The 26,946-nt window shown below is 38.6% G+C and overlaps 1 protein-coding gene across 1 annotated transcript; it reads right to left on the bottom strand.

Annotated features, from left to right (window-relative positions):
- Positions 1–10,351: 10,351 nt before the first annotated feature.
- On the bottom strand, positions 10,352–21,295 carry apip (APAF1 interacting protein). Its single transcript, XM_080030768.1, has 8 exons — positions 21,164–21,295; positions 17,995–18,060; positions 16,891–16,991; positions 14,309–14,357; positions 14,087–14,204; positions 13,386–13,521; positions 11,619–11,786; positions 10,352–11,114 (listed from the first exon to the last, which is right to left on the bottom strand). The coding sequence occupies exons 2-8, from the start codon at positions 18,058–18,060 to the stop codon at positions 11,015–11,017; spliced, it is 738 nt and encodes a 245-aa protein (XP_079886894.1). The 5' UTR covers positions 21,164–21,295; the 3' UTR covers positions 10,352–11,014.
- Positions 21,296–26,946: the final 5,651 nt, after the last annotated feature.

The following is a 26,946-nucleotide window of genomic DNA, read 5'->3' as shown; positions in this document are numbered from 1 at the left end:
TACTCTATAAATGACCCTGAACCATGAATCCTCACTCATTTAACTGTAACACAACATGTACAGGTACATGCCAGGCGGTGAATGTGTTTGCAAGCAGTTGCCTAGTAACACATTCTGCAGACATGAAGCAACATTGGCAACAATTATCTGTCTCTTAATTTTAGAAGCTAAATGGTCAATGTCCACCAGCTGTCTGCTACCTTTGACTGGTATTCTTTTAGTACTGGCTAGATAGCTAAAATTGGTTTACAGAGCTTTTTCCACTGAACAAAAGATATCTGCTGCTGCTGGAAATGGGGCGATGAGAGTGAATCAAAACGGTAAAGGTCTTACAAACAAAACAATGAGCTAAAAAGCTCTGTCAAGCTGAGTGGATTTAAGTGATTATTAAAATGGGTCCAACACTACAAGCAACACCTTGCACATTAAGGTTGCCATTTGAGTTATACCTAATATAAAAACATAGTTTTTTTGCAGTTTTTTACAATTCATAAAGAAAAAAAAGTAGCCTTTAACCTTATTATGTTGTGTTTTTATCTGTCGACTATTTGACTGGTTGATTCATTGTTTCACTATCTCTACATTATGAAAGAGGGTTAATGAAAGGGTTTACTGATGTACAATGTGCGATGTACCAATAACAGAAACCATTTATCACCATGGATTCTACTGATAATCGCATAATCTTGCCCATCTGTTGCTTACATGCTATATTATTACATGGTTGTAAATTTTCTATTCCAGAGCCCATTTACTGGTTTGAAGAATCTCAACAGCGAGAAAAAAAAAAGAAGAAAAGCTGAGCAGGTGGGGTGACACCAAAGGACACTTGAGTTGTTATGAGATGCAAACACACAATAATCATAAGTACATGAAACATAAATGAAATATAGACATGAAATCACCCCCGTTGTGACCTTCCTTTTAGGTAGAAAAAAGACAGTTTTATGTCTGATCATTTATGTAAATCAAGTCTATAATGAGACGGTAAAGTTTGACCATATGGACCTTTAAATGAGTGAATACTGCCTAATTTGCCTCATAATGACACTCAGCTGAGGCAGCAGCTCTATGGCAACAGGCATCGCTGAGTCCAATTTCAGTCTAGTTATGAGTGCTAAATGGAATGAACAAATGTAATTAGCGAATAACTCAAGAACACATTGTACAGCTTTTGTACATGACTAAAATATAAATTCAATATAATATACATTGTTATTTTAGTCATACTTTGTAACGTAATGTTTGTGTCCCTGATTGCACTCTTTTTAAATTTTTATCGTTTTTCAGTGTATTTTTCTTTGTTAATGGAATTGGAATAATATTGATTTTTTGATTGAAATATGATGGTATCTGTGATTTATAGACCTCCCCTTGCATTCCCAAAAGTTGTTCAGAATGTAATTGATTAATTTAAATTCATTATCTCATTAAATTAACTTGAAATACTCAGTGGTCCAATAAATCACAGCATTATTAAATGTACTCCACAATCACCATTTAGCAACAGCAAGGCACCAGCAGAGGGCATCAAAAAAACACTATGTTCCCCGCCAACCATTTTTAGAGCAACTCCAACAGCAACATTTAACAAGAATCAAACAAATGCAGTGTGGACAACCAGAAGACATGGTTAAAGCTTGGGGCAATGCTTGTGGGAACTTATTGTGTGAGCGGTAAGATGAGCTAACATATTGCTATCATGTTGTGCTATGCTGTGAAGCTGTCAGCTCGCTCAAACCTAAAAGTACCAACTGAACAACTGGACAGTGCCCACTGTATCAGAAGCTCTGACTTGAGAATCAATCACAGTTTGCTTTCTATAAACTGTCTGATATGAGGAATAATGCACTTACACTGCTTGCTCTTATCTCCTGGTGTTCAAAGTAAGAACTACTAATGTAATAATATAGTCGTCAAATAATGTCCCCAGAGAAAACCACCTCCATTCCTGAGATGTCACACGAACACGGCTCTGCTTTGATAATAACATATGTGTAAAACAATGTATCATCCCACATCTACTTGGCTCGCAGTTGATTAAATCCAGATGTGGAGGGGAACTAGATTAGAGGCAAGTGTGCCAGATCTCCGCTGGATGTATCCAATCACGTTATGTATGAAATGCACAGCAGGAATACGAAATACTTCAACTGTGATTGCAGATATGTGCGGTGGTGGTGGCACCAACAGCTGTATAGGCACTCTGTCTTGAGGCTTGCTCCTGGAAGCAGGGATGTGTGCCAAGAAGGAACTAAGTCCCTTGCAAATCCATTCACTGGGAATGGTTGTCATCCCTCCAATCCATTCAAATTTGATTTGGCAAAAAGTAGTTTGCATGACAGAACCTTGAGCTTCAATTGGGGGAGGTGATGAGGGGGAGGTGAATGACGCACACACCCCGGCAAGCTAAATGAGTTAGGAGAAGAGGATTTCCCAAGGCTCATACAATGCACTTGGTTAGTAAATCTAATACTTCATTTAGAAATGGCAGTGTATGCAGCTAGGGCACAGCCACATAAATTGACTCTACAGTGTACAGTAGAGACATGGATGGTGCCTCATAGCTTGAAGACATGGCGTTCCAACACTTTCTGGGTGCCTAGTGATTCATCCCTTTGTATGTGTGAGAAACAACTATAGTTTTAATTAACTGATTAATCACACTGTTTCGGCTATCCACAATTTGATTATACGGATAAACATACCGTTAACCACTCTCCCACACACACTAACATACTGTATACAGCCCTTAAGTGAATTTCTTAGCTGTACTAAAGCTATGTTACACTATTACAACCTGGAGGCTTTAACACATCGTCTTTTTCATATGAATATCAATTATTCAACACCAACCATATCATTTTCTTATGTTTTCTTAATAAGATATAACAAGGTGCAGAACGATAAAAGTGATTGGCCCCTAGTTTGATTAGGTCCACAACAAGTGGTTAAATAATACGTCTGTCTTTTACAGTAGATTGCTATGTGTATCTGCTGATGAGGACATCATTAGTGAGATAGGCTATAGTTAGGTTTCCATGTGGTTTCAAGTGTGAATGTAGCCAAGCATACAAATGTGTGCTTCAACGTAAATGTTAATTAAGAATATCCGGTGAAGAGAGAAAAAAAATATATACCGTAATTTTCGGACTATAAGTCGCGACTTTTTCCCCATTTTTCGACCCTGTTATTACACAGCACAGTATCTGTTCTGTAGTTACTAGGGATGGGCGTTAGTAATCGAGTACTCGAGTACTCATCGTTTCAAATGAACTCGATTGGTGGATGAGGAAAATCGTTTTTTTTTTGTGTCTGTAGCCTTTAGGCCGGCCGCCCCTATTTTAAAATGTTATATACGTGTACAAAACGGATACAATAAAGTTTAACAAAATTAAATATTTTGATGCAAGTGCAATAAACTGAGCGTTGTGTCAAACAGCAACTGCAAATAAATGCCACCTCCGTGCCACCGCAGCGCAGCCTGTGTTCTCCACAGCACCGCGGAGCTGAACACGGTCTCTCTTCTCCAGAACATTTTCAGGAATATAACTGTCCAATTATTTCAAAGCAGATGATAAAATTACGTTTATAAAAAGGGGAGATAACACCTGTTACTCTCAGTTAGTAATGAGTAGACTCCAGGTGAGCATGCAAGGTGCTCTCCGCTTGGAAAGAAAAGTAAAGAAGAAGCAAGGCTTACTTCAGGCACATTCGCTCCGAGTCAACAACACATAAGAAGCCTTCAATAGGGAATATGGGGATAAGATTCAAAAACCGACCGGTGTAACGTTCCGTTGATGAGGAATTAGTCGCGGTAATTGCTGGCGTCTGGGGAGTGCATTGAGCGTCTGACGTCACAGAGTGAAGTCGTCAGGAGGAAAGTTGGAGTGAGTTTGTGTGTTTTTGTGCTCGGTTTTTGTTTGTTTTTTTATTTATTCATCTATTTTTTTATTGCTCGCATGTTCGAAATAAAGACAATCAATCAATCAATCAATCAATCAATATATATATATATATATATATATATATATATATATATATATATATATATATATATATATATATATATATATATATATTGTTAATATACTGTATAAACAGTAAACAAACAGAAATTGCATGTTTTATTTCTCTTTTGGTATTCACTTTACTAACTACTTACTTACGGTATATCATGTAAAATGTCAGAAGGGCTAATAATAGATGTGACTGCAGTCCTCCTCCTGACTACACTTGATGACTCATGAAGGATGTGAGAGAATGCATTACATGAATTTGTGATCGAAATCTGTTTAATCTCAAATCAGGTTAAGCATATTTTTTGCTGCGCCACAATGCTTTCAAGTACATTTCAACATAATATCTCCGCCTATAGGGCTCTTCATGAAGTCACATATATAGGCCTACACATACAATGTATTATAACACCAACAAAACCAGCACAGGCTTTTACATATAACATCAACATTAATTTCTGTTCTGATGTGCCCTCAGTTTCTGGTTCTCCATCTTTCAGAATCATTATTAAGTGGCATTTCTTTGTAGCAATGAATATTGCAGTCTTGGCTTTCAGTCTGGAGATTGGAGATTCAGAATGAAATTAATTTCCTGCTCTCAAGTCTGCAGGATCAACATAATTTATGACTTTGGGTCATTAAGGGCCTGGTTGTCACGTTAAAATGAGGATTTAAAGGAATTATTATCAATCAATGATATGTCTGTCTCATAATCTGTGTACATCTTACTTTATGTTCAGTCTCTTCTGAATTTATATTAAATATATGAGAGCTATCTTAAATCTAATTAAAATGAAAGGGAGACATCTGCACATTTGAAATTCTACGAATTCAGATTTTTTATTGATGATCTTTCTTATCCTATGCATCCGTTTGAGGATCTGTTCAGAGCCCTGGGACAAAAAGGTCTCCTCTGAGCAGAAAACCAAAGCTACTATCGGAGATGTGTTTTCAAAGCCAACAGTTCTAATGAACTCCACGTGTTTGAAGTCATGAAGAAATATGCACATCTCTTCAAAGACGTAACATTTATTAAACTGTATAAATCCATTCAAATGATAAAGTATTCATAAATAGGTATAGGCTACATGTTGTTCATTGATCATCTCAAGTATACTGTATCAAAATGTAATTGCTGTTAACTGATGCTAGATTCATGACAACACCATTATGTATTAATTCATTTTCCTCTTTAAAGTGTTCTTCAGGAAGCTATGTGTGATATTTATGAACTTAAAAAGAAAGAAAATGACACTGTAGGCACTTTAGGCTGTTTTTCCACTGCTGACTTGAAATTGCATAAATCTACAGTTCAGACATAATTGTATTTTGGGGTGCAAGCAGCCTTTTTTTTCTTATTGGAAAGCATATTGATGTTCTTTACATCTCTATCAGCAAAGTCAGAGCAGGCAAAAAAAACAAAGTGTGGCCTTGGTGAAAGGATTAAGGGAAGAAGAAGGCCCAGAGCAAAGTGCTGCTGCTGGTCTGATAAGTTTGCTGAGGAGGCTGATTCACATTGGAATTTGGCAGACATCAAATCGTTACTGCATACACAGGGCATGAGCAAAAAACGGGTAAACGATGAATTTGTCTTTAACTGTAGCTAGAAACCCTTAGTGGCAGTAACTGTGGCAAGAAGCCGTTGGTTTGTTCAACTACAGCTCACATCAGTTACAGCCAATTGATTTTAGATGCCAGCTAGCACGATTAGATTCTGTGGCATGCAGATCAGTAAACTAAAGCGATAGTCTGAAGTCTTAATGCCAATGTGAGCCAGAAGGAGTTCTTAGCCTGAGGTTCTCATTTTATTTTGTGACAGAAAACCCTCCACTTAATCTGTGATCACTGAAATAAAATGAATTATTCAACACCACAAATGAGATATGATTAGTTACATTCCTTCAAGTAAATGTATAGTCCTTTGTATACTTTTTATGATTACTTTTATAGTCTCCATACATACATTTTCAGACCTCTTATCCAGGTCAGGGTCATGGTGGCAGCCGGCCAACAGAGCGACCCAGATGTCCCTTTCTACAGCAACTTCCATCAGCCTCGTGCATCCCTATGCATTCCCAGGCCAGCCTATGATACCAGCATGCCCTTGGTCTGCCCTGGGTCTGCCCCGGGGTCTTCTCCCAGTTGGACGCGCCTTGTAAACTTCCAACGGCATACCAAATGCCCAAACCAAATTAACTGTCTCCTCTTGATGTGGAGGAGCAGGGGCTGTACTCTCAGGTCCTCCCAGATCATGAAGCTCATCAAGAGTGAGCCCCAGCCATTCTGTCACCCAACGCAAAAACCCCATTACAGTCGCTTGCACCCACAACCTCATTCTGCCCGTCTTTAATCATTGTTCGTGACCATAGACAAGGGTGGCAAAATAGACTGACCGGTTTAATTGAGAGTTTCAATTTGTGACTTAGCTCTCTCTTCACCGCACTGGCGATCAATCTCCAGATCCCTTTTACCCTAATTTGCGAATAAAACACAGATTTAACTAAATTTTGGGGCAGTTCCTCCCCCCTCACCTGTAGATGACAAGCCATATGTTTCTGTGAGGGAACCACAGCCTAAGATTTGGAGGGCCTGATCGTCATCTCTACCACATCACACTAGGAAACAAACCGCTCAAGTGCACGTCAAGGATCACAGTGTGATGGTGCCAAAAGGACAACATCATCAGCAAATAGCAGAGATGTCACCCTCATGTCACTTCAGTGGATACTTTCCAGACTTAGGTTACACCTAGATACCATGGCAATGAAGACTACCAAGAGAAGAGGGAACAAAGGCTCAACATTGTCGGATTACAACGCCCACCTTGACAGAGATTGACTTAACGCAGAGAAAACGGATACAGGTCTCACTTTGAGCATTTAGTATTCTGGAAAGTGAGATATATGGGTATACATAACATAAATGAACTTTTCCCCAATGAGTTAAATTATCCACTGGATTGGAATTGTGTGTATGTTCCTTTCAAAATAAAAGTTTCAATTCAAATCACAGGTAAGAAATTCACAAAATACTCTAATGTCTGCAACTATTTCTGGTGGGTCTTCTCCCTTTTGGTTTCGGTTTTAGTTACCATCCAGCTTTTTGAAGAGTATCTGGATCTTCAGCTCGGTAAATGTTTGAAAACAGACTTTGAATTGGTTGTTCTAAGCAAGTAGATGTTGGTGTGAAGATAACTGACCATTGTGAAGTGACTGGGACAATTAGGCAGTTTTCTCTTGAAATGCAAAGTCAGTGGGGTTTTTACAAAATACATAATTAAAAGTCAATGATTTCACCAACTTGATTCTATTTGATGTGTATTGGTGGCATTTCGGAAAAAAAAACTATTTGAAAAAGCACAAAATGAAAGCATTAAAGGAGGTATGTTCGGAAGTGATTAGTCGGGAAAATTAGAGGCTCCGTTTTGGTTACGACTTCAGAGCCTGAGGTGCCGATTGTAGATTGTGTATGCAAGGCGTATAACTTTCTGAGTTTTCACTTATTAATTCTCAAATTGCCACCACTGCAGTACAACTAATAAGAAATATGTGGAGACTTTCTTACTTTATTCTATCCTATTTTGATAACATATTTTTTTAACTTTATCCTATTGTTCTTATTTGCTTCTTTTATCAATTTTTTCATCTTATTTTTATGGTATTACTTCCCTGTATGTACAGTATGTTCATTCCATTTATATTTCAATGTAAAGCACTCTTGTAATGCATGCATGTCATTTCTATATTGTAAAGCACTTTACGCTCTATTTCTTGTATGAAGGTTGCTATACAACAACATGTTATTATTATTAGGTTTGTTTGGTCATAAGTGTTGGTCAATTGGATGCAGCTGTTTATTCTTAGGGAAGAGGCTCTCAAAGGAAAATCCATACTGCTCTGGTGTGAATAGGCTGTCTGTTAATCAACTAAAACAGGCCACCATGTTCAAGTGCCTTTCTCAGTGTGTTTTTGTTTTACTGGAGAGCTTTATTGTATACAATGCAAAGTGTTTTGTTTGTGATGACCAAAGCACAGACATGTGACTGAACCCACTCATTAAAAGAATGTGTTTTGTGAAAAGAAGCAACATTAGCATATAATGGGAAATAGATTACAATGTAACTGCTGTGGTTTCAAATCGAACACTTTAATCATTCTGGCTCCTCTCTTTCCATATTTTCTGACATTCCTCTTGCTAGATCTAATAAATGCAAAATGCCAAAAAAAGAACAGAATAACAGGAAGGAGCGGCATTGGAATGCCAAAATGCAAAAGTGTCTTTTAAATGTCGACCTTGAGATACATCTGTGAGCGTAATGTGTTTTTCGGCTTCTTGTGTGACTGTGAGCTGTGTGGCTGACACACATTGGCTTACAGTACTTGCATCTGGACGTCAATCACATTAATATATTTCACCATTTGGCCTGTCACAAGGCTTTTACTGAAGCTAAAAATCATAAACACATTTACACTTTAATCAATATCATAAAAAATATGGTGCAGCAATGAGTGTTCCTTTTCTCTTGAGATATGGGTGCCAAACACGTTGATATAACTTGAATATAATTTATGGGTCGAGAGGCGCCACTACAGCACTTGAACTATTATACATCCGTCAACTGATTGAAAAGGCTGGAGGAAAAAAAACAACATTTTCTGTATTGCGTATAATAAGATGCCCTGTGCAGCAGCTGATAATGTGTTTCAAAGAAGACTGCTAATGGCTGTAGTGATAAAGGAGAAGGGGATTCATGACAGTCAGGTGATTTCTTGTCTTCCCAGGCAAAGTGTGTGTCCTAAATGAAGTTCTATGGACAAACATTTTGGAGGTAGTTTAAACAGATGTCAACAGGGAACAAGAATACGAAAAAAGGTATCTCAGATATGTTGTATGTTCTGGATGACGTACAGGAAGCAAAGCTTGGCTTTACAACAGGGGATTATCTGCATGTACTCTACAATTACTACAGATATAAATACACATGTAAGTGTGTCAGACAAACAGGCTGATGAATAAGGTGTTGGAGGAACATTGCTCTTGTACTGGTGACTTGCTAAATGAGCATATGCTAATTACAATTACAGTACAAGTAACTACACAAGTTCATTTAACAAAAGACACTGTGTTGTCAACATGACACAATGTGGCCCCAAATCTCTCTCTCACACACACACACACACACACACACACACACACACACACACACACACACACACACACACACACACACACACACACACACACACACACACACACACACACACACACACACACACACACACACACACACACACACACACACACACACACACACACACACACACACACACACACACACACACACACACACACACACACACACACACACACACACACACACACACACACACAAATAAAGATTTTGAATACCTTATTTGCAGTTCCAGAGAGATTATCTTCACTTATTTTATTGAAACTTCTCTCAGGAACTTGGCAGATGGATATTTTTTTCCTTTACCCCATTCACATCTTCTTTATATTTAATTATTCTTAATATAAATGCATAATGTTATGAATATTTGAGAATATATAATACACATAATATTTTGATTAAATTGCTGTGGCATAGTCTAACTTTGACAATGCTGAATACTTTTTGAAGTATTTTGAATTATACGTTTTATTCTCAAACTCTCTTGTGTGTCCGCTTTTTACATGTCATTCCCCACATAAAAACATTTCTAGAAAGCACTTGAATTAAATCTGAGAACTAAATTTTGTCTGTTCAAGAGTGGACTATACAACTGACGGTGATATTCACAATGTAATTTACACGTGGAAATGTGTTTACCAGAATTCCTTATTAATCAGAGTATGGGGAATCCAAAAAAATCCTATTTGTTGTTTATTTGTATTATTTTTTGTATATTTAAAAAAAAAAAGTCAAATAAGCCTGCAGCGTATTTGACTGAGCTCTGTTTTGAGCGGTGAAAGCAGTAGGATGGTAGCAGCATAGGGAGCTTGTTAAAAGAATAACAACTCTAACTTTGAGTATGCAGACGACTGGAGGCATGTTGAGCAAGGATTCACAGAAATTGTGCAATGCCTGCCTGCAACAAATGCACTAGCCTGGTGCTGGAATGGTGGTGCGGGCATGAAGGCTGTTCATAGACACAGCACGCGCTCCTTTCACGCAACACAGGGTTATTTGTACTGAAAGCCGTTTGACAAGATGACCAGTCAATGCATGCTATGCTGTGTGCTTCACAAGTCAAAAAAGCAGTATTTGTTGTATCATATTTATTGACACACTCTCTCTCACACACCCACACCCAAATGAAAAAAATATTACACAATACTTCTTGAACATTTCTGCACTTTTTTAAATGATATTTGCATCATTTTGTCTCCTATTCATTCGATTATTGATATAAAATCATAAATGTGTCTTATTATTGTTATAACTTCAGTTTTGATTGTCACTCTTGTTATTGAATTATTATGAATTATAATATTATGCTTTGACAAACCTCTTTTAATATATTCATGCCGATAAAGCTTGTTAAATTGAAATGGAAAATTGGTTCACATTTACAACCTCATTTTTAGTTAGGCTTTAAAAAAGAAATTTGAATAATTTATGCGACTCATGATTAACATTTCATCAGTTTTTATTGACTCAAACAAAGGCAGTTGAGATGCATGATTGTTCACGCCTCACATACACAAAGACCTTGATCCCGGTTGCATTCAAACTTGAATCGGGCAGCTTCTGAACCTGAGGATCTTTTTTTGACAGTTGAGTTGCTCGCCCATAAGTTATCCCACAGTGCTTTGCAGCGTACCTCCAGGCGCTTCCGGATCACAGGCATTCAATCTCCTTCAACCCCCTGAATCTTTCCCCCTCGCCATCAAATTTCACCAGCGCGAAAGACAAATGTTTACCATCTGCTCTTCTGATTGAACTCTACTGACCTCTCTGCAGAAAACGTCTCTCTAAAACGCACTGGCGCGTGTCAAACTATTCCTTGTTCCTCCATTGGCAGAGCTTCAGGGTCCAGTCCACACTGCTTCATTTGAACGGCCATGTCGAAGAGATAGTCGTAGCATTCACACCTACAAAGATGCAGCATTATTTATAGAGTGTTGGCGATGTAAAGGATGAAAAAAAATGTATTTACAACACATGTCCTCAGCACAAATACTCTTAATATGTTCTTAATCATGAAGAAGACCACATGGGTTAAAAGGTGGAGTCAGTGATTCTGTAGAACGCTTGTTGTCAAAATCAGAGAATATATCATCACGATCCTCATCCTGTCTGTGCTGTATACTCGTTGAAAAAAATCTTGTGTTAATCCACAGCCTAGGCTCTGTTATCTGGTATGTAAACAAAGGATATCTAAACAAAGGGGGCCCACCATAGATGGCAACATATCTGATTACAGAGCCTTGGCTGTGTATAAACACCAGATTCTTATTCCAGCGCACGCAAAGTACGGACAGGTAGCGGAACGTGAGGAGATATTCATTGTTTTTGAGGAAAAATTGATTGTGACAACAAGCATTCTCCAGAATCGCTGACTCCACCTTTAATAGCGCTGGGAGGTAAATGCTCACATGGTCTTGGCTTTCTCCCACGATTCCCCCCAGACGTAGACACCGTGACGTCGGACGAGGACAGCGCATGAATCTGGGTATTCATTCATCGCCAAAGCCATCCGATCTTTCAAGTCCCTCTCCTCCGGTGTGTTTTCGATAATGGGCACGACCAGGGTGTCATCATACCTGGGTATACGCAGGGTAGGAAAATGACAAATTACACCCAGGCTGATAACTTTTTGAGCCATTAACTTCTGCCATCAGAGAGCTGTCAGATGTTGAGGCGCCGGATGTTCTTAAAGCTTGACACAAGCGTCTGCGCTGATTGTGAGAGATCGTAAACAATTTATCAAGAAAAAAAACACACCAAACATTTCCCCGATTCCAGACAACTTAGATGTGAGGATTTGCAGTTTGTCATTGTAAGTTGAACAATTTTTGGATGTTAACTTGAACAAAACAAGCAACATCACAGACCTATTTCAACAGTGTTTGACATTTACAGACTGACTGACTAATCTAAATGAAAGTAACATTTGCTAGTGCAATAATACAACGCATTCCTGACTCTGCTAATGTCTCCCAGTTTATTCTCCTGCCTGGATGGGTGAAAAGCCTGAACAGTGAACACCCTCAATTTTTTTTTAGAAAAGATCTTTGTACTAAATATATTTGTATAAAATATCTTTGTAAGCGATCTAAGTTCAAAACAAATTATAATAATAATAATGAAGAAACGATTGCCTGTGCGCAGAACAATTTTTGTGGTCGACTTGCATGTTTCTACCTGTGATTTGGATCAGAGTTGCAGAGAAAATGAAGGCAAGACAGGGCACATTTATAGATCAAAGGGCCCAAAACGAGCTGATCGTATCGTGATGTGCTCTACGATACCCAGAGAATATGATGGAACGATACCTCTGAATTTATCACAGTTATGATTTCTCTAACCCTGATGGAGGCGCTGACACGCGTCGGTTTCCACGGAGAAGTCGGTGGCTGTGAAACCGGATGACGCTGGAAATGTTCTGCTGTCAGATTGATATTCGGCCAGAAAAAATTATTATTCTTGGCAGAAAACAGTTTGTATTCATTCTGCCCCTGGCACTAGGCCATACATTAGATTGGGACACTGGGTTAGCAAAATATACAGAAAAACAAAGCACTGCCTCATAGTCCTAGAGTTTATAACATGGTAAGTAAGTACCCTTCCACTGTGCATAAGTTTGAATTTCTCAGGTCTGCAACCTCCAGTGGGATGGCAGAGGGGACATTTTCCTAGAATTGGGCCAGAATTTTTTCTGCTTTTAGTGTCTGTCGCTGGGCAAAACAGTAGTTAAAGAGGAACTATAGACATTATGACATAGATTCTTGTTGACATGTGATGAGGCAATTTCCCCAACAAAAATCATAATTGCGAGCATGCAATAACAACACTGCTTTTTCGACTCCAAATTAGACAAAATCAAAGAAAAAAGGCCCCAGCCCGGCTCTAGCAGTGACAAAATTGGAGACTTTATAATGACAAACCTCTTTCCACTTCCCTCCTGTCACAGCAGCCCTTCATGGCTTATTAACTCTGTCTTTCCACACTGCACTGAGCGGTGGTTTGGTCCCTAGATCAGAAGGGTCCGTTCTATATTTGTCATACAAAATGTCAAAATTAAAACAGCATGTTTTTGAAGGTAAAGTCTCTACTATGAGTGACTCTACAAACATCCACTTGAGTGAGAAATGCGTGGACACCATTTGGACTTTGTTAAGCCTGGCCGATTGATTACATACCGATAGTTTGTGCCCGAGGTGCCCTTACGAATCCCCTTGATCATCTCCTGGTGCGTGATTCTGAACTCTTTGCCAGGATACAGCAGTGTTGCCATGACAGCAGCCTTGGAGTGGGTGTGTATAACTGCCTGTGCCCCTGTATTTTAGCAAAGAAAAAAAAAAAAAAACACAATATGATTTTTCAGTGCAGTCCACTGAACTGCAACTAAACAGCTGTATCGTATCAGTGTAACCCTCTCTGCTTCTTTGTAAAAACAGGCAATGTTCTCAAACTTTATCTGAAATCTATATTTTAAGCCAAAAATAGTTTCCACACGAAGGACCTTTATTTTGAAGAAAAACAATCTTAAACTTGTCTCAACCTTTATTTAAGAGTTTTTGGGACAAGTTTACTAGGAAATAACTGGTTCAACAATTTTGTTCTCATTGCTATTTGTAACCGTTTCTTAATCTCTCACGACACAATGGTTTTCTACATTCAATAAAACACAATGATTGCATTCCCGTAAATGCATATATTTTTTTCAATTCCATTTCAGCCTCAAATCATATTTGTATATAAATAAACAGCATTTTTTGCACCATTTCTGTCTTTGTGCTGTAGTACACCGTGCACTCTGACATATATAAGATGAGTATATGGCTGATTTTATTCTAAAGATAATTGGCGGTATGCGTATGGATGTGTAAGAGTGACTCACCCCTCATTGTGTAGGCATTCATAAAAAGTGGTGTACACTGACTCTTCCTTAACCTTTTCCAGGCAGGTGGACAGCTGATGTCCCTCTCCTCCACATCACACACAAACATGTCTTCTGGCTGTTCAGCAACAAATGTTAGAACATAATAATTTAAAACCCAACGCCTTAATCCTTATCGGAATACTGCTCCATCAAAAATTGTGTGGGTTTCAACTGGCTCACCTGTATTCTCTCTTTCTGGACGCCTGAAGGTGCAACATAGATCTGCTCTCTGTTATACAACACACAACATGGTATGTGTTAAACATCAAGGAGACGGACAAGGACAATAAAGTTGGTCTTGAAATTCCACAGAGTTAGTTTTTTCGTACCATAATGGATCATCATGGCCTTGTACGGCATACATACTTTGTTTATTTGAACTTCATCTCAAAAGGAAATGTTATGTATGTGGTGTTGTGTACTCAGTTTAAACTCTGTATCTACAATGTTAAAGAAACACCTATTAATATTTGTCAAGCCAGCCATAAATAACCCAATCCCCAGGGCAGTGACCTTAACTAATTCTGCATACTTTTGCAACCGTTTTTCCCATTTTTGCAGTTATTGCAAAAGTATTTTGTAAAATTTGTGTCTAAAATGTTCAATTTACTTCACTACACTTTGAACTACAAACATTCTATGTAAAAAAAAACGACCTGATGTGTCAACACCTTACATAAAAAGTTATACAAATATTTTAAGTAAAAAAAAAAGCCTCAGTTGCTCTAGCCTGGTCCAACCAGACCATCGTACTTCATTTCATTTGTACAGAAGGTCTGGAAGTGCTGTAATTGGCAAACGTTCACTCACTTGGAGGCGGGTGTCTGTTGAAGTTTAAAACTATTGGATCTGCCCAGGGCCACTCTGGATTAGCCAACCAATCACATCACGTTTGGTCAGACGTATGTCATGAGCCGGCTTTTGACGGTGCGTTTCAGTTGTACAGGGAAATAGGAAATTTCCGACTTCACTATATTGTAGTCTATGGATCTACCGGTACCTGGCACCGGTAGCTAGGGCCTAACGTTTAGTTATTTGGATGAGAAAGGTTGTAGGCGTCCATACTTTCCCGAGCAGATGCACTGGAACACAGACATGTCGGAACTCGGAACTACCAAGTCGGAAATTTCCGAGTTCCGAGTATAAAGGAACGCAGCATTCAACTGAAACTGGAGCGCGACTTCGACGTCATCGTTCTCAGCCACTCACTCTGATCGCTGATTGGACCGCCAAAAATTTGGACGAGCAGAATCCCACTAACACACCCCACCTCCAGACTGACTACTGAAGTGAAATGAAAATAGAGCGGAAGTAGGTAGGCGGGCGGAGCCAGGCTACATTTGCTCCCCTCAAGATCTAAACATTGATCATATTTTCAGTATTGAGAGTTGTAACATGTCTCCGTAGTTTCCCCAATGTAGTGAATCAAGCCATTGTACTCTTCTTTATCCGGCTACAAAAAGCAGATGAAGGAGTCGCCTATTGATTTTTTTGTGCAAGTTGAGGAGCGGTGAAGCCGCCTCAGGCTCTGAGTAACTTCTGAGTCAAACCAAAGCAACTGCAACAAAGAAAAGGGCTTCAACAGTTAAAGGACATAAAAATACACTCCTTAGAAGTTTTGTGTAAAACATCTGACAACACACCTGTCTATTCAGGCTGCATCATGTATTACATATTATCGTACTGGCTTTGATGTAGCGTAAGTGAAGAATTGTTAAGAGGCTTTGTATTAATAAAACAGCGTTGAAGTTCCTGAGCTGAACTATTAAAGCAGCCATTCATACACAAAAGGACAAACAGGCACAACATGGATAAGTGTAAATAGTTCCCATTTACTAGCCCATGTTGGTGGCTCCAAAATATCCTGTTTTTTAACTTGACATAAAAATAAATGAAAACAGTCATCCTTTTGTGGGGTTATACTCTGCAGAGCTGAACTATTGAAGTGGAACTTAGTATTGCTTATTTTCTATCTGAATCTACAAGTGTAATATTTTAACAAGATGAAAGGAACATTTCCTATTCTATAACTTTAAAAGTTTTGCTATCTGAATGAAACAGCGGCATGGATGGCAGTCAGACAATCTTACTTGCTTTCATCTGTGGATTCATCAACTTTAGCAGGGGTTTTCTAATGGGTGCTGCTCTCTCTTAAGTGACCTTCCAAAAGTAACACAGTTTAAAGATACTTGTAAAATCCTGTCAAAGCCTTCAGGCTTAAATTCTGTTTCATTGTGACTACACCCTAGATTTGCATACTTTATATAAACTGATTCAACCGACCCTGAACTTCTCAGCATACAGGTGTTCTACACAACAAAAACAATTACAGTGTTACATGTGTGGCATCAAAGGTGAGCAAACATTAAATTTAAGTTCTGTCAGTTAGCCTTTAAACTGTAATAGACAGACACAGTTTAAGGTAGAGTCAGTGATTCTGGGGAACGCTTGTTGTTAAAATCTGTGAATATCTCCTCACGATCCGCTACCTGTCTATAGTGCATGCTCGCATAAAAACAAAACCAGTGTCAATAAACCGGCATGTTGCAATATGGTGGGCAACCTTTGTTATCATACCCTTTGTTTACGTACCAGTTTACAGAGTCTAGGATTTGTATAAACACAATATTTGCGGATTGTGAGGAGATGTTGACTGATTTTGACACCAAGCGTTCTCCATAATCGCTGTCTCCATCTTTATATAATTGAGCATAAACAATCCATTGCATTTGGGATACTTTGAAATGAATCGACATACGAACCCCCGTCTCAGACTGATCCCTCCGCCGGTTCCCGTCACCCATCCCAGCTGGTAGAAGAGTCGGCATAACTCTGGAATGAGAACACGAGGATGCTCCTTTTCCTGCCACACACACACAATCACTTCTTTAGAATACACAACAATAACCAGTGCACACAATGTCCCTGCTGCTGAAGCAAAATTGTAAAAGATAGGTGAGTTCAATGAATTCGGGGAAGGCTTTTGTCAAAATCACTGAATATCTTCTCACAAGCTGCTACCTGAAGAAATACAATTTATGAATACAATTTTAATACACAGCCTAGGCTCTAAAACGGGCCGGTTGCTGCTAGCTATGGCGGGTCCACTGTGTTGACGTACCTTTTGCATAAATCTATACCAGTTTACAGAGCCTTGGCTTTGTATTAACACCAGATTTTATTTTGAAGCGCACGCACAGTATGAACAGGTTGTGGATCGTGTGGAGATTTTGACAATAAGGGATTTTGACACCAAACATTCTCCAGAATCACTGACTGCACCTTTAAAAGGAAAACGTTTAGTGATGGTTTTTCTACGTTTCTTATCGTCGGCAACACCCACGAAAAGATCCTAACCAGCAATTATTCTACTATTGCCAAAGCCTGAATATTCAATGGCCACACAGTGTACTGGGTGACATTCTCCTTCATTAAAAACAGTGAAGTTGACTCTACTCACCAGAGCACTTTCAAATGTGAACAAATCCATACCTAAAATGACTCCCTTTCAACACACTTGTTGCTCCTGTTTGAGCATGTTTTTCTAAAAGGCTACAGTACAAATCGTTCTAGGAAAAATACTGAACAAAAGAATGTAATAAAGAATTGAGGGACAGAACAAGGCCTTGTTGGTTTGGGTCTTTTCACGGGAGTTGTTGACAATATGGAAAAACAACAATATTGCTAGAACATATGATAGACACTTTCATTCTTTCCCCCCATTATGTTTTGACTTGTGCTCTAACGAAATCCAAAACAATCTACTTTGCAGTTTCTCAGTTTCGCAGACATCTGTAAAGGGCAGGTGTATTTATAACGTCATCTCATACAAAGGCTGTTTATCTTTGGTGTTATGTAATGCTTGCCTGTTTGTCTGTGGCCTCTTGACGTGCGTCTTGGCTGCCGTTGCTGGTGCCACACAAAGCCGACATCTGACGGGGGAGGGAAAAATAATTTACAAAGCAATTCACAATATCGAGAGTGAAAAGTCTGTGATATGTTTGCAGTAACATTGATCTTGGCTGTCATATGACACAAGCTTAGTGCTCTTAAGTCGAGATGAAACAGCAGTCTGTCAGTCAGCGTATTTCTGCTGATTTGGGTACAAGGATTAATCCCTGTTGAAATTGGATATACGGTTAAAATAACACAGTTGGGAACAAGGAAGAAGTGATTTACAGTTCTCACTAATTCCTTCTCCTCCCACACATCAGTTCGGGAGAAGCCGAGGGTTTTCCCTTTAGCTGGAAGGGTAGATACAAGGCAGCGCTGCTCAAAACTCTCAGATGCCACTATTGATTTAAACTTCTATTTATACAGACAGTTACACAATGGAAAAACCCTTAAAGATAAGTCAGTAGAAATAACAAGGAAACAAGCAGATGCATGAACAATTTACCGAGAACTTCCATCCATGCGAACCAGTTATTTTTGATACCGTTAGGGTGTGAATTTAAACGGGATAGGACAAATTAACCTACAGCGGAATTCAAATTTGAACATGAAAACGGATCAAAACCAAGAACCCAAGTGAACTACATAACACATTGTTTGGTGTAAGCTATTATTATTTTATGTGGGCATTGTAAAAAAAAACATGAATTTGCTTTTTGCGTTAAATAACTAAATAGCCTACAATTTTTTGTTTTTTATTCTGACATGAATAATCAGCCAGGAGATTTAAGGTTTTAAAAATGCATGGGGCTGTACTACTTATTTTCATGTAGCGTCAAATCAAACAAAGAAATCAATTGAAATCTATTTTGTCTTTAATAACTAAAGCATTTTTTTTTTTATTGTGACATGAATGTTTGGGTAGGGAATTTAAGAAGGATTTAAAAAAGGATGGGGCTGTGCAGCAGGAAGAATAAGTCTGATATTAGTTGTAGCTTCCAGTGTGTTTTGTTGTAATGTGTCCTTTTGAATGTGTTTGCACATATAAGCCAAAGACACATGGTATGGCTTTTGCACGCAGAGGGTAGAAAATAAAGTATTATTTATTTATTTTATTTATTCTATTCCATTACTAATTTTAATTCATGTAAATTAAAATCAATATGTAACAGCCAATGCTGATATTGTAGCAGGCAGGCACAAATAAATAAATGTATAAAACAGTTCAGTCACCATCAACCATTAACACGTCTTATCATCGGTGACATGAGCCGACGGCAGCCATGACAGACAGCCTTTCACATTAAAAGTGTTTCCTGTGGGCTCGCTGGCTGCAGGGTCTCTATAATTGACTGTGCATTTAGTTACATAAGTGATTGACAGTAGGAAGCAATAAACAACGACACAGGAAAATTGCACAGAGAGTGTTGACGGCTAGTTAGTGTTTGTTAGCTTGTGTTGGCTCTCAGTAAACACTGAATGGCTTATTGAAGGCGGGTTATGCCACTATGTCTGCAAGATAGAAAGATAGAATATCCTGAAGGGCTGGATGTGTGACTAACAAACAAAACCACTATTGATAGTCAACTGTCATTTTTGTTCTGACAACACAGCAAATAAACACAGATCCAGGTGAGGGGATTTAAAGAGCACATCTCTAATAAGGAGGCACTTTATACGTTTTGGTCATGACTTGTTGAGGGCGTTGTTGAGGGTGTCATGTTTTCTACAACCAAAGCCTGATTCCTGCTAATACAAAACTGTTGTAGATTATCTGAAAATACCGTGCATGTCTGCACACACACTTAATAAATCAATGCTGTACCATCTTAGTACAAGCATGCAAATGGTTATGGCAATAAAAGACCACCCAGTTCATTAAGTGACTTTCGGTTCCAAGTTGCACACTTATCAAGGAAATCATCTGCTGCAGTCTACTTAGATCAATGTAACAAACGTATCCGGCGTAAAGTCAGTAATGGAATGTAACTGAGACTTAGATACGTTCCGATCAGTAGTAGCAAGACATTGCAGTGGCGTTACTTCAATGCGACTGTAGCCTACACTTAAACTGGGTGCATGAGGCACTTAAACCCCAAATAACAACACAAAGACATGTAGCATGGGCCGCACTGATAGCTGCACCACGATAACACTCACACTGGATGCAAAACAGTTTTCTATCTATCTGGCCGGCTCTCAATGTACCTGCTCAAGTAGAGCCTATGTGTGGGAAACACTGTGTGCTACTCAAATCATGTAGCCTACACATTCAATAGCTTTACTCTAATTGAGTACATTATGTTAAAGTTTGTGCAATGTTAAACTCTACTACATCTCAAAGAAATATAAGATATTTGTATTTCTCCAACACACTTGTCTGACAGCTTAAGTTACTATTTACTTTTCAGAATACATTTAGTCATACCCTTATTGTTACTTGAAGACCATATATCTCCAAATTTGATGATTTTGAATGTCTTTGATAAACTGATAGATTTCCTAATTTAAATTTGAAAAAAAAAATCCAAATAAGGAAGAATAATAAGCCTATTTAAACCACCTTTGGATTAACTGGAACATGTTTTGCCACAGAACTGAATCAACTGAGCTGTTTTTCTAAGGTCTTTTTCTAGAAACATGCTTCGCACAGGACAACCATGCTACAAACATAGGCTACTCGTATCGATGCTAGATGCAAGTGTACATTGTGCATATTATAGGCTACTTAGCATGCATACGTTTACTGAATGAAAGGTTTTGAATGCAGGACTTCTACTTGTAACAGAGTATGTTACCAGAGTTGTTTTAGTACTTTTCCTTAATCTGAATAGCCCACTTGTTACACTACTGCACTAATACAACTTCCATAGGTAGGCTACATGGTGCAAACACAATCAGACAAACTAAGTTTGAGACGTGACCAACGTGACTCGCTCCCAAAAATAGCGTCTAACCTGTCTTATCAAACGAGAATGCAGCGGTCATTAATACTAATACTACTTAGGTAGGGCTGATACCTCATTAAAGACTAATCTAACTCACTTTAAGAAGTAGCCGAAGTGATTGTGTTTCGGAATGCAACTCTAGGCTACTCGTAAGATCAGTAACACAGGCACAGACTCGCAGACTTATACTTACCTTTAGGATGTTGGGAAATCAGTGCGGGTGAAACGCGTAACAAATGTTAGACTGTATATAAAACCAGACTGTTTTTAAAGCATGATTTAAAGAGACGACGTAAACCCAGCAAGAGTTACAGCTGACACTGCGTCATCACTGTGCGACACACAAACAGCGACGTAATTGTTCTTTTTTTTCTGCGTTGTCATTTTTTGCTACATTATAACATGTTTAATAGGCTACATTTTCGGCAATAGGATGGCGGATATGTAATATATCCTACACACCTGTTTTCTTGTATGACCAGAACTTCCAAACAAATTGTTTCAATTATACAAATAAAAAAATAAAAAAATGCTTCACACCTGCCCCTTTCAAACTTTTCAGGATATTGTTGTTGTAGGCAGGCAACAGACTTTAGTGTCTGTCTGTTTTAAATATAGCCTAATGTAGGCTATTGTGTCTCTGCTCACAATACTTCTATGTCAGAATACCATTAAAAAAAACTACAAATACAAGTCCTGTGAAAAATAGAGACTGGAATAAAAATGAAGGTAAAAAATAAAGTCTCAAGTAGGCTAGGCTACTTGCAATAGGCTATGGCAGTTGAATTAATAATAATAATTGCCTATTTTGCTAAGTGTACGCCTCTGTGTACAATTACAAAAAAATTAAATATATGTATAGCTTGTTTTGCACTGGTTCTTGATACACTGCAGTGCTAATAAAGTTTAATCTAATGCAATTAAATCTGTTTGTATTTACTCTTCCTATAAAACTTTGCCTCCGGCACCACCCATGTCAATTAACATAGTATCCTCAGCCTCATCTAAGCTCTGTTAAATCCTGTTTTATGACCTATTAAGCCTCCACTGCTCTGTTTGATGGCTTGCTGTTTTGTTTGTCACATCTCCCCCTGCAAGCTGTTAACCTCAAATCCAGTCTAAAAACTATGATCACAGTTCTGCCCGGATGATTAACATAATTAAGAATGTCTCCCCTCCTTAGAACATCAAATCAACATGCGGCAACTCTTTCCAATGAAATCATCATATCATCATAGCCAAGTATGTTGCCACATACCAGGGAATTGACTCTGGCAAGAGCACACAGTGCAGACGGCAAATTTGAATGAAGATAACACAGATACACTGAGATATGCAAGCATAATCAAATGGTTATTATGGACAGATGAGAGCTGAATAACAAACATACATTATAAATTCACCTTGTATGCAGCTTTTACAGAGCTGTTGTAGCCTACATGTCATACAAGAGTGCATGGTAGGGAAATTAACTCTGGAAATAACATTTATATTATTTCTTATTAACTTGTGTTGCTGTGTTGTTTTAGTTCATCTTTACCTCTGAATACTGTGAGTGACAGAGAATCATGTTTTAGTATTTTTTTTTACATCCAACTCAATGTTGAGCCCATATAGAAATATTATAGTGAACATTATGTGTCTGTTGTAACAATAACAAATACTACATATGCAACCCAATAAGGCATACCCATATAATGTTATTGAAAGCAAGTCAGAAACTATTTAAATAATAGAGGTGTAATTCATTAAACTGAGGACTTGTGCATCTAGTCCAAACATGCTATGTGTTCCTATCGTGGTTTGCAATTGCCACATACAGCCACTTCTCGTCACAGCTTGTCTTTGTTTCCTGTTGAATAGACTCCAAGTTCTTCTGCGTGTGGGATAAGGGGAAATTGAAATGAATCGTGTGAGTACTCTATGGACTTTCCCATTTTGGCCAATCTTCAGTTGTGCAGATGTCAGGGATGGTGTTTCTCTCATCGGTGTGCTCTTAGATTTGGAGTAAAGTGTCATCCAATCCTCCAATGCGCCGTTGGCACAACCACATGCTTGATAGGTTTATGGTTGAAATAAAGTTGAAACTGGCCAACAATCCTTGATAGTGCCTCTGTATTTTTGATCACGTCGATGAGCTGCTATGTGTATAGTTTGATGAGTTTATTAATACTGTCTCAAATGCGGTTCAACTTTAATTGTATAGCTGTTCTACAAAACAACCTTTTAGTGTTTTGGTACACATGTGTAACAATATATCCATGGTCCTCAGACAATGCTGCACATTTATTTGGTGATCACATTTATTTTTCATATAGGGCCATCAACTATTAGATGGAATATCATGAAATGAGGTGCCAACAAATCAATAATAACAGCAGGGATTAAAGGTGTTGTAAGCGGAATGGTTCTATTAGCTAACTTCCTGTCAGTTACTGCAGTTAGCAGTCCCGTCGCTCGTCCCTACGTCACCACATTAATGCACTGCGGTCTTCAAGCAGCAAGTTAGATTCCTTTCAAGATCCTCATGGAGACAAAGCATCATGTCTTAAAACTGAGAGCAATAATTTACAAACATTGTAGATCGGTACAATATTGCATAGAATTAAGTCTACACCATACATTCAACAAGTTGAAAATCCAAGAGCAGGTTTTCCCAAGACATTATAGGAATACACTTTTTTCATTAATATGACCCTGTATGTTAATGAGTTAATTTGATAATGTTTGTTCGCATTTGACATATTACATCAAGAGGTATCTTAATACCTCTAACCTGTGGGGCATAATTAGCCTTCGACTCAAAGGGAGTGGCACCTTTTAAACTAGTTGCCCAGTCGGAGGAGACACCTACGTTTTTGCTCCCGTCCTTCGTCACTTAAACAGTTGGCGCCATGGAAACACAAACATTGGGAGTGTCTTAAACTGGTTTCTAGTTCAGCAGGTGGTGAATTGCTATGGAAGTCAGTCTATTTTTTTTAATTTGATGTAACAGATTCAAGCAAACTCGATTTGATTCAGAATAATAAACAATATACTCCACCTTTGTCAGGAGGAACTGGCGCCTTGGGCAGTAAGACGTAAATTACATTAAAAAAATCTTCACATGCCCGGACACAAATGAAAAGATAGTGACTGAGCCAATCTTTCAACATTTATTATGATGAATAATAAAAATATTTGTCTTAATGTTGATTACACATGGTAATAAAGTGATTTAAGATGTTACATACATGTTCCCTTTTTCTAGAATCGCTCTGTAAAGCTACCTACTGCTGTGTGATTACCAACTTAATAACAAATGTAAAACCTGCTACCTGCACTCTGGTGAAACTGTTTTCCCTCCCCTGGGAGTTCGGACGTTCAAATACAGTGCAGCCATCGTCACAGCAGACTAAACGTGAATGCAGCAATTAATAACACTTAACTTTAATTTAGTGGTGACAGTTTGCAAGCCATGACAATATGGTTTTCTTCCAAACTAGGTCACTATAGCTGACCTAATTTGATTCATCCTATTATCTGTAGCTGTGTTGTGCATGCTTTGAACAGACAACTACCTAAAAAGCCCAGAGCAGAATTAATGAAAGTATGTTTACAGCTAACGCAGTATATTTGACGTCAAACTAGTGTGCTTCCTCGGATTTTTTTTTTTTAAGTTCCTTGAATCACCAGTGTCCCAGTGTTTTTTTAAATTTTTATATGCAAGTTACACGGTGCCCCAGAAAGCAATTCACTGAACTGGGAGCTGATTTCACACAACACCATTGATTTCGGTTCTAGAACCAAGGTTGCAGGAGAGAGGAGAAGCCTTATACTTTAACCTTTTGTGAATGTGTGTGTGTGTGTGTGTGTGTGTGTGTGTGCGTGTGTGTTGAACATATCTATTGAGCTCTATAGTTGTATTGTTTTCTATCACTAGTGCAGTGCCCGTAGTTAGCAGGTAAACAAAGAAAGATATTAGACAGTACATTTGGCTGCTATCATTGATGGCTAATTTTACACTGTTGAAGGTTATTATCAGTAACTTACTTTGTAGAAGTTGGCTAAAGAGTAGTGCAACATTCCTTAGTGCAGGGGTTTTCAAAGTGTGAGAGAGTGAGCCCCCCTCAGAGAACAAATTTCAGCGGAGCCCCCCCCCCCAACATTTTTTTTCTAAATCCCTGTGTGTTTTGAAAGATCTTTTAATTATTTTACAAATTTAAACATGTTTTTGAAACATTTGTGCATTTTTAAACACATTTTTTAATACATTTTAGCATCTTAATCCAGTGTTTTAATCCTGCTTCCTTTAAGCATGGATAGTAGTGACTGAGTGTGCAGCAGAGTGAGAAAGATAGGCAGACAGACTTGCCCAAATTATTGACCAGTTTAATGTCATTCACACACCACGTGTTTTTTCGCTAGAGCCTCCAATGTCCTGATGGAAGAAAATAGTATCCAGTGGAGAACCAGACCCTCCTAGGGGGGGGGGGGGGGGGAGGGTATGAGGGTATTTTTTTTCACCTTTTTAAAGTGAAATGCATGAATCTGGTGCACTTTGAGAGGAAAATTAAGAGGCTAAATATGAGGAATTTAGTTTGAACAAATAATTTGGAGACACTGGGTCTGATGAATTAGAAGCTATTGAAGAAAGACACATGAATTTTCCATATAAATATTAATTTAAAATCAAAAAATTATGCAATTTTTCTTTAATGTGACCTATTTCTCTGTAATATAATGAATGCATTTAAATGCAGTGAGAGGAACGAAGCAGAATAACTCTTGTCCAGCTATGCCATGATCTTAATATAAAAAACACAAACTCTAAAAAATAAAAAATTGTTTTGTTTTTTCACATATTCATCCGCGCCCCCCAGGCAGGGGGGGCGCACCCCACAGTTTGAAAACCACTGCCTTAGTGTATTGTGTAAAGATAACCACAAACTAATTCCATGTGTTTTGTTAAGTGAAATGAAACTCAAACTGTGTTAATTAATTAAGTGTTGAAGCCTAAAGAAGAATCGAGCTGTACAGGTGTTACCTATACAATCTGATATTATGGTACCCTGCAAACTGCCATCCATACTGCACACTGCACTCAAACTTATAATCAGTTGCCTATATAGTAAATGGCTGTACTGTGTATAAAAGGAGTCTATGCTGCACGCCATGACAACATTGTCAACCCAATTACCATTACTGTTAGGTATTTGAAAGATAAGACAGAGTTTGGATAACTGTCAATTAACGTTAACGTGTCAGTAGTCAGCTGTGTGTGTGTGTGGGGGGAGGGAGACTTGTGTGCGCGCGGGCTTTCGGTTTAGCTTTTAAATGGATATAAAACATTTTGTGGAAGCATCCGAGACCGTGCTGTCAATTAACGTTAACCTGTCAGTAGCAGTCAGCTGTGTGTGTGTGTGTGTGCATGTGTGCGTTTCAGCTTAGCTTTTTTAACGTTAACGTGTCAGTAGCAGTCAGCTGTGTGTGTGTGTGTGTGTGTGTGTGTGTGTGTGTGTGTGTGTGTGTGTGTGTGTGTGTGTGTCGGGGGGGAGACTTGCGCTCGGGCTTTCGGTTTAGTTAACGTGTCAGTAGCAGTGTGTGGGACTTGGGCGGAAATAAAACATTTTGAAGAAGCATCCGAGCCCGTGCTGGTTTATTACAGTGAAAATAGCATAAAGTGCACTTTGCTTACCACTAATGCGGACAGGTGGAGCAGGAGAGGAGTTGTTGAGGAAGTAACAATAGGTGCGTCGGTCTGCTGTGTGTGTCCCGCTCTTCAGAGGGAGGCGGGGTTTATTCAGAGATTACTTTTTTATTCAGAGAAGGCTGCACACCTTTGTACTTCTAAAAACTTCACAATGAAGGATGCACACCTTTGTGCTGTGTGCAAGCAATATCCGGAAGCTCATGCCGATCTGACTAAAACTCAGAGAGATATGCGAGCCACAGACACACACACAGACAGACACACAGCCAGACGTTTCTTGCTTT

The sequence above is a fragment of the Ammodytes marinus genome (assembly GCF_949987685.1).
Source record: "Ammodytes marinus genome assembly, chromosome: 1".
NCBI lineage: Eukaryota > Metazoa > Chordata > Actinopteri > Uranoscopiformes > Ammodytidae > Ammodytes > Ammodytes marinus.
Note: the sequence above shows the minus strand (reverse complement) of the source record. Positions and strands in the feature narration are given on the sequence as shown.